The sequence below is a fragment of the Meleagris gallopavo genome, chromosome 23, assembly GCF_000146605.3.
Source record: "Meleagris gallopavo isolate NT-WF06-2002-E0010 breed Aviagen turkey brand Nicholas breeding stock chromosome 23, Turkey_5.1, whole genome shotgun sequence".
NCBI classification, from domain to species: Eukaryota; Metazoa; Chordata; class Aves; order Galliformes; family Phasianidae; genus Meleagris; species Meleagris gallopavo.
Window position 1 is genome coordinate 603733 of NC_015033.2, and position 7511 is coordinate 611243.

Sequence of the window (7511 nt, forward strand, 5' to 3'; positions counted from 1 at the left end):
AGCGATCCCCGGGCCCCGCGGTGCCCCCTCCCCGCAGGTACATGTGCTCGCTGTCGCTGTTCCACTACTCCGAGTACCTGGTGACGGCCATCAACAACCCGCGCAGCCTCTCGCTGGATTCCTTCCTGCTCAACCACAGCTTCGAGTACAACCTGGCCGCGCTCTCCTCCTGGGTGGAGTTCACGCTGGAGAAGCTCCTGCTGCCAGGTCAGCCCCGGCCCCGTGCTGCGGTCCCCAACACACCCGCTCACGTGTTTGGATGGTGCTTCTGGCCGTGCTTGTAAAGCTGTACTGCTAATAGAAATAGCCTTGCTTACATTACACGTGTCTGCAAATCTGTTTGCTTTTTGGTAGAGGGCGATGCTGTCCTTCCCCAGCAGTGGGGTTGGCTGGAAGACCAGGCTGCCGGGCCTCCTGCTGAGCCCCAGGCTTGCTGGGTGAGCTCTGCTCTGCCTGAGCTTTGCTTCACAATACAAAGTCAGGCCCTGCTTCGTGCTGTGTCCCTCAGAGTGGCAGCGCTGCGTGCCACAGACGGTGCTGTTCACTCACTTAAGGAGCAGGAGTGTAGCAGTTGATGCTTTTCTTGTTGCAGAGCGGCAGCGTGTTGAGCACAGCCTGTGCGTTGTTCATTGCTTTGCACTGAGGTGGGGCAGAAGCCCAGCCACCTTTGTGTCCCTGCCTGACCTCCCCGGGGTCCCACCCGCACCCCCTGCCCTCAGCGCGGAGTCCCCTGCTCGAACCTGTAGTGACCCGTGCTTCTTCACTTGCAGAGATGAAGCAGATCACCTGGCTGAGTACTGTAGGGTTATTGATGGTGATCTTTGGGGATTGTCTGAGGAAAGCTGCCATGCTCACAGCTGGCTCCAACTTCAACCATATTGTTCAGAATGAGAAATCGGACACTCATACTTTGGTGACAAGTGGGGTGTATGGGTGGTTCCGGCACCCGTCTTACGTGGGATGGTTTTACTGGAGTATTGGAACACAGGTACTGTATACAAAACCCTCGGATCCTTTTCTCCTATGATCTGATTGTTTGTTAATGCTGCCCCAAACCTCTACGTGACAGAACCGCGGGCTGTCAGCGTCGGTTTCCTGGGGAGATGGGGCCGTGGTGGAGCCGAAGGGGCATTAACCACTGTTGTCTGTGGCAGGTTTTGCTCTGCAATCCCATCTGCGTGGTCGGCTACACATTAGCATCCTGGCGCTTCTTCAGGGAGAGGATAGAAGAGGAGGAGATCACGCTCATTCACTTTTTTGGAGAGGAATATCTGGAGTACAAAAGGAAGGTGCCATCAGGTCTTCCTTTTATTAAAGGAGTGAAAGTGGAACTGTAACGCAGGCTGGAACTGGACTGGTTGAGAGAACCTTCAGCTCTGGGTGAGGAACTATGCAGAGTGCTGGCGCCGAGCAGCCTGCTCCCATTTCCCAGCTGTCCGCTCGCTGAGGGCTGCAGGGCTGGGCGGCCTTCCAGGTCACTAGGAGATCAGCAGCTCGTTCATCCTCCTCGAGATAAGAGTCCTCCGTTGCACATTCAGGGATCTTCTGGATAACTTAGCCTATAGCAATCTTAAAGAGAAACGATCCTCCTGCCTAAAACAGCTGAATTGTACTGAAGCTCATGTGGGCCGATTCCTCTGGAAAATGAGTTTTGCCCTTCCACCCCTGCACTGGAAAGATGCCAGCTGGGATGTCGTTCTGATGGCATAACGCGATTTTAAAGCTTTTTGACCTTCCAAGCCAGACAGCACAGCTTTAATCTCTGGAGGCCTGGTCCTGCAAGCCCCTGGCTGCTTCTCGGACAGCTTGCAGGAGCACGCCTCTCTCTTTCGTCTTGTCAGATGCACCGGTCTGTGGAACATCTGGATGTCAGCTGGCAGCACGGCACACATTGGGGTTCCCCTGACACTGCTGACAGAGCTCCTCCATGCTCCTGGCACTCTTGCATTGCCAGCACCTCCATGCCATGCCCAGGGGATGAGCTGGCTCTCGTTTCTCTCAGTGAGCTCAGGAGCCATCTGACTGCTTCTGTCCCAAACCTCCTTGCTGTGACTGCTCTGTGCGTGCGGACGGTGCTCGTCCAATTCCTGCTTCCAAATCACGCTGCTTCCTGCCCTGCTGGGTGTCTTCACTGGCCAGCTCAGTCCCCAGAGATCCCAGGGCTTTGGTTTGGAGAGTCAGGAGAGAGCTTTCAGAGAGCTGTAGTGCTTGGTTTGGGGGAAAACCTGGGATGCTGGTGTGGATGGGAGAAGCTTCCAGGGAAATTCTCTACAAACAAAAAAAGTTTGGCTTAATGCTATTTTAAACATTGCCATTTTGGAAATGGTTCCTATTCAAGCTTTGTGGTATAATTTATTCAGTTGTGATATACCAAAGAGGTTCACTGTTTTCTTGGGTTTTACGTAGTTCTTCCTTGCTGGAATGGAAATGAGTTGCTTGTCAGTACACGCTTCGGGCTTGCAGTATTCCTTGGCAAGATACTGCGATTCAGCTCAGGAAAGAGGGCACTGATGGGAATCGCTTTTGTGACTTTTTTTATAAAAGAGAAAAAAAATAATTGCCAACTTCTGTCTGGTTGTTATTTGGGGACGTTGAGGTGATGGTCAGAGCATCAAACCGTGAATTCCTAATTTTATAACTCCCGATGGGTTTTCAGTACTCTTCAGTGTTACACTGAAGTATGACTACAACTTCCAGTAACTGAATCGCGTAGCTGGTGAGATAGGTGCAAATCCTTGGTCTCTACTTGCTTAACCTGTGCAGAATCCTTTCTTCTCAGGGTTATGCTTTGTACTACAGAGTACTTTCTGCACTGAGTATCAGCTTAAAACGTTCGCTGATAGATTCTTTTACTATGTTTTTAGCTTGGAGGAGAAGAACAAACATGAAAATATAACAACCAGGTAGTATTGATTTCTGTGTAGTTATTTGTGAGCTCAAATTTATTTATTTTTTTAAATTGTTTCAACCTTTTTTGAGAAGGGCTGGACCAATGAGACCTGGCAAACCCCTTTGCCCTGGGCCAGAACAAAGAGCAGAGTCCATTTATGCGCTTTTATTTTCACTTTTGACACACAAGATGGGGAATATAAAGGAATTTTCTTTTCCATCTTAAGCCAGATGTTTGCTGTGTGATACACTACAAACTCAGCCACATTCAGTCTGTTTTTCCATCCTCGCTCATGGCACAAGCCACGTGTTTGAACATACTACAAGGAAAACCACAACCACCGCTAACAGAAAGAGAAAAGTAAGTAGCATCCAGGTATGTTGGATACAAGTCTGTGCCTCCACAGGGCAGCTCTCACACAGCCTGACCATTACCACACTTGCCCCTGGCTGAGCAAACTGCAGTTGGTCACAGCCGATGCTGAGCAGCACAGCTCCGGGTGCTCAGCTCGAGCCTGTGGGTTCCTCCCGGTCTGCACTCAGGGTCCCACTCCTCTGTGCACTCCCACGGTGCTCCTTCTTCTTTGGGGGTGGGTCCCCGGGGATAAGAGCAGGTGTGCAGCCCCTTTGGCTGCCCAGCGGCTGCTCCCTGCTGTCTGTGCCGCCGGGTGAGCTGTCCCTAGGGCAGGGGCAGCGGGCTGGGCAGGCAGCTGAGCTTGCTGGGTTAAGCAGCTCTTTTCCAGAGCTCTAATCCCCTCTGATCCCTTGTGCTCAGAGGGCACGCGAGGGCATCTGACCCCCTGAAAGCGCTTTGCTTTCCCTCCTCACTGTCCAGAGAGGCATGGGGCGATGCAGATAGCACCAAGGCTTTCCTGCTGCCAGCACGAGAGGCTGGAATGAGGCATCCCCATGCACTGAGGTGTCTGCACTGAGAGCCTGGCTGTCACCTACCTTTGCGCTGCCTCGCTGCTGTCATCAATCCTGAGCAGCATCTGTGTGTGCTCATCCTTGGGCTCCCGGGGCTCCTGCAACCTGCAGCAGGATGAGCCAGACTGTGGATATGGAAAGGGGAACAGGGACAGGGATGGGCCCCAGCACCAAAAGCACCCGCACTGCTCACCTGGGCTCCAGCCGCTCCTTCACCTTGGCGATGGAGCGGACGTAGGGCGCGATCTGCTTGGTGATGGTGGTCAGGCAGCTGTTCTCCTGCCGCAGCTGCAGCAGGTCGTGGAGCTGGGCTGGGGACGAGAGTGCTGTGTCTGTGCCCTGCAGCACTGAGCTGCTGCTGGGGTGGCCCTGCCTGTCAGCCGTACCTTCATAGATCTCCTGCTCGTTGGCCACCCTCTGGTACGTCTCCTCCCAGACCTGCAATGGGAACCGGCGCTGCTGGCACAGACGTGCAGCACTGGGGGAGGGAGGAAGGGATCCTGCCCCCGCACCTCCTCAAACACGCTGCGCATCATTTCCACCGAGGAGTAGTGGGCTGCAATCTGCACGTCCATCTGCAGCGACTTCTGCAGGATCTCGCTCATGATCTCCGTGCGGATGAGGGAGTGGTGCTTGGTGAGGTCACGGTGCAGCTCCTGCACCTGGTCCTTCAGGCCCTGGATCTCTGTCTGCAGCATCTGCGCACACAGGGGAGAGGCACAGCAACAGGCAGCGAGGGTCAGGAGCTTCCTCCTCTCCCCCCCCACCTGCCCCATACCCTGTAGGTGTTCTCATAGTTGCGGCAGTGTTCAGCGAACGGCGTCTCACGGCCCTCGGCCAGCAGCACTTTGGTGCTGATGTATCGGTGCAGCGTCGGCTTCCGCACCATGGAGCTGCTGGACATCTTATCGCCAGCGGGGGGGCAGCCGGGCACCATCAGTGTCTTGGAGCATTGGCCGCCGGGGATCCTGCATGGAGGTGACAGCGGTGGGATGCAGAGGGCGGCCCCTGGGACCTGGTGTTCCCTGCAGCTGGAGCCACGTCCAGGGCTGAGGATGTCCAACCCCTGAGATACAAACTTCCAGAGCCCCCCTGGTGTCTTCCTGCACTCGGGTACCCAGGTTGGTTGGAAGCACGTTGTGCTGCCCCAAAATCAGGCTTCTGTAACAAGCCCCACGCTGGTGCTCACTGCCCAGCTCAGCTCTGGCACAAAGAAGGCAGGAGTGCAGCCACGTTTGTGCAGGAGCTCCCTGCCCACCTCCGCCCAATCCTGCACTCCTACTGCTGCCACCACCTCCCCCAGCTCCCTGCTGGCCCCATGCAGCTGCAGTCCCACTAAGCAGCACCACTTCCCCATCAAGCAATGCCACGATCCCACCGTGCAGGGTTGCAGTCCCGCTATGCAGCTCCGTTGTCCTGGTGCTCAGCTGCCCCATGCCGCAGAGCCCAGCCGGCTGTGAGGAGTGGTGCCCATGGGTGGCAGCGCCTGTTTGTCCTTTCTGCGGGACGAGCAGCCGGCAGCGCCCGCGCCACTGTGACATCAATGGGCCTAAATATATCCCAGCAGGGAACGGCTGGGCACTTCTCTGAAATTCTGATAAAAATAGTGGCGGGCCAAGAGGCTGCGGGGCCACAGTGAAGCGGGGCGTGCGGTGAGCAGGGGCTGGCACAGCGCTGGCTGGAGCACGGCATGGCCCTTGGTGGGGCTGGGGACTGTGCGCAGAGTTGCTCGGTGTCCGCTGCCAGCACTGCCTGCCACGTTCCCAGAACTGTCACTTGAAGCCCCCGTGCCTGTCGTTCATCAGCACAGCTGCATTCTGTGCTGTCCCCGTGCCACCTTCGTGGGGACAGGCTCAAGGGCAGGGAAGGGGGGTGAGCCTGGCATGGCGACGCAGTGATGCGGGAGGGAACGCGTGGCACAGCATACGGCCCCCCTCTGCCCACCCCACCCCAGCACCTCACATGTTTGCTCCGGTGATGCCAGACCCGATGCCCCCAGCGCTGCCCACCACGGAGCGGCGAGGGGTGAGCACCAGCAGGGGCTCCAGGCAGCGCGCAAACTCTGCACGGTACTCGGTGTTGATCTGCAGGGTGAGATGGGCAGCGGGGCTGGGGCAGGGCTGAGGCTGGAGCTGCCCATGGGGGGCGTAGGCAGGGGTCAGCCCCATGCTACCTTGCTGGTCTGGGCTGGCCGCAGGCGGTGCGGCAGCTTGACGATCCTCTGCAGCCGCTCCATCAGTTGCTGGAAGGCAGTGTTGAGGTGGGTCAGGGCTGTGTGAGGTCCTGGCACCGCAGCACCACGCACTGCACAGCGCCTGCACTACTCACATAGCCCAGGTCGAGGAACTCAGCTTTGTTGGCGGAGCTCAGGAAGGCTGAGCAGATCACCAGGTGGACCTGTGCACAGCGGTGTCACTGCTGCCACTCCCCTGGGGTCTGTCTGACCCTCAGCCCAGAGCCAGGGCTTGGCACACCAAGGGGTGAGTGACCCGGCCCGGCCCTACCTGCAGGGTGGGCAGCAGGGAGGCGAGGTGGGCCAGCTGCTCCTTGAACGCCTTCTCCTTCTCCTCGTGCTGGCTGTGCAGAGCAGGAGCCGGCCGTGAGGAGCTGCCCAGGCACTCGGTGCGCACCAGGAGGGCACCCTGCCCCAACACCTGCAGTGGTGCCCGAGGCCCCGCAGCCCCTCACCTCTGCACAGCTTTCAGGAGCGCTTTCTTCCTGTCAGAGAGCTGCTCCTGCCAACAGCACGGGCACACTTTGTCCTGCGGCTCAGCTCCACGCCAGCACCACGCTACAGGGCATGGGGCTGGTGGGACACCCACAGGCACAGCCCCACAGCCCCGCACCTGCATGCCGCTGAACAGGGCGTTGATGGCTGACTCCTCCTCGCTGGCACTGTTGCGCACCTCCTCGATCATGGCTTTGAGGAGGACGATGGCCTCCCGTGTGGATGTCTGCAGCTCCTTCACTGCCTGCGGGGCAGCAGGGAGGTCGTGGCACTGCTGTGGCCCCGCACCTGACCCCGCGCTCACCTACCAGCACCGCCTGGTCCAGCTTCTCGCAGCCCTGCACGTACGCCGTCTCGATGTCAATGCAGTGCGCGCGGCTCTCCCTGTGGCGAGGCGGGCAGCGAGGGCACGGCTGGGACACGTGGCCATGGGGAAGCGTATGGGGACACGGGGACACTTACCCCTGCATGTCCCTGAAGCAGTTGATGCAGAGCATGGACTTCTTCTCGGTGGAGAACATGATGTAGGGCTCCTCGTGCAGTGCTGCAAGGGACAGGGACGTCCTGCCCGGTGTGGCACGGCACAGCGCGGCGCCCGCGGGCGGTACTCACGGCACTTCTTGTGGATGGCTTTGGTGCGTTTGCTGAGCGACACGATCTCATGGCGGGCGAAGACTTTGGCGCGGTGCGTCTCCTCGCGGCACGGGGCGCACAGCGGCTGGCTGCAGGTGTTGCAGAAGCACATGGTGTCCAAGTCCTGCTGGCACAGAGGCGGTGGTGGCGGCGTCGGTGGCGAAGTCACAGCGGGGTCCCGAGCTTTGCCGGTTCCTCACCGCCTCGGCGCATCGCCGGTCGCAGTTGGCGCACTGCGCGTCCTCCGAGCCCTCCGCCGAGCTGTCCACCAGGAACTGAAGCAGGCGATCCACGGGTGGCAGCCCCGTGCCGCCCCGCACCACCGAAGGATGCC

The 7511-nt window shown here is 58.5% G+C and overlaps 2 protein-coding genes across 2 annotated transcripts in view; one reads left to right on the plus strand and one right to left on the minus strand.

Annotated features, from left to right (window-relative positions):
* LOC100547599 (probable G-protein coupled receptor 153) overlaps window positions 1–2913 on the plus strand; it is a 5774-nt gene extending 2861 nt beyond the window's left edge. Inside the window, exons 6-8 of the mRNA XM_010722728.3 lie at window positions 3–207; window positions 771–988; window positions 1155–2913. Of these exons, the coding sequence (XP_010721030.1) occupies window positions 3–207; window positions 771–988; window positions 1155–1337 (606 nt within the window). The 3' untranslated portion in view covers window positions 1338–2913. The remainder of the gene's footprint in view (window positions 1–2; window positions 208–770; window positions 989–1154) is intronic.
* A 127-nt stretch (window positions 2914–3040) lies between these two features.
* Window positions 3041–7505, minus strand: RNF207 (ring finger protein 207). Its single transcript, XM_010722729.3, has 16 exons — window positions 7378–7505; window positions 7157–7301; window positions 7007–7088; window positions 6853–6928; window positions 6663–6788; window positions 6505–6551; window positions 6321–6393; window positions 6145–6213; window positions 5990–6058; window positions 5779–5900; window positions 4595–4784; window positions 4329–4514; window positions 4203–4254; window positions 4010–4127; window positions 3841–3921; window positions 3041–3568 (listed from the first exon to the last, which is right to left on the minus strand). The coding sequence occupies exons 2-16, from the start codon at window positions 7287–7289 to the stop codon at window positions 3394–3396; spliced, it is 1599 nt and encodes a 532-aa protein (XP_010721031.2). The 5' UTR covers window positions 7290–7301; window positions 7378–7505; the 3' UTR covers window positions 3041–3393.
* Between the last annotated feature and the right edge of the window lie 6 nt (window positions 7506–7511).

Coding starts and splice junctions, on each gene's coding strand:
- RNF207 (XM_010722729.3), bottom strand. CDS start 7,289: ATGTGCTTCTGCAACACCTGCAGCCAGCCGCTGTGCGCCCCGTGCCGC. Junction 4,515..4,594: donor ACTATGAGAACACCTACAGG/GTATGGGGCAGG, acceptor CTGTGTGCGCAG/ATGCTGCAGACAGAGATCCA. Junction 3,922..4,009: donor AAGGAGCGGCTGGAGCCCAG/GTGAGCAGTGCG, acceptor ATCCTGCTGCAG/GTTGCAGGAGCCCCGGGAGC.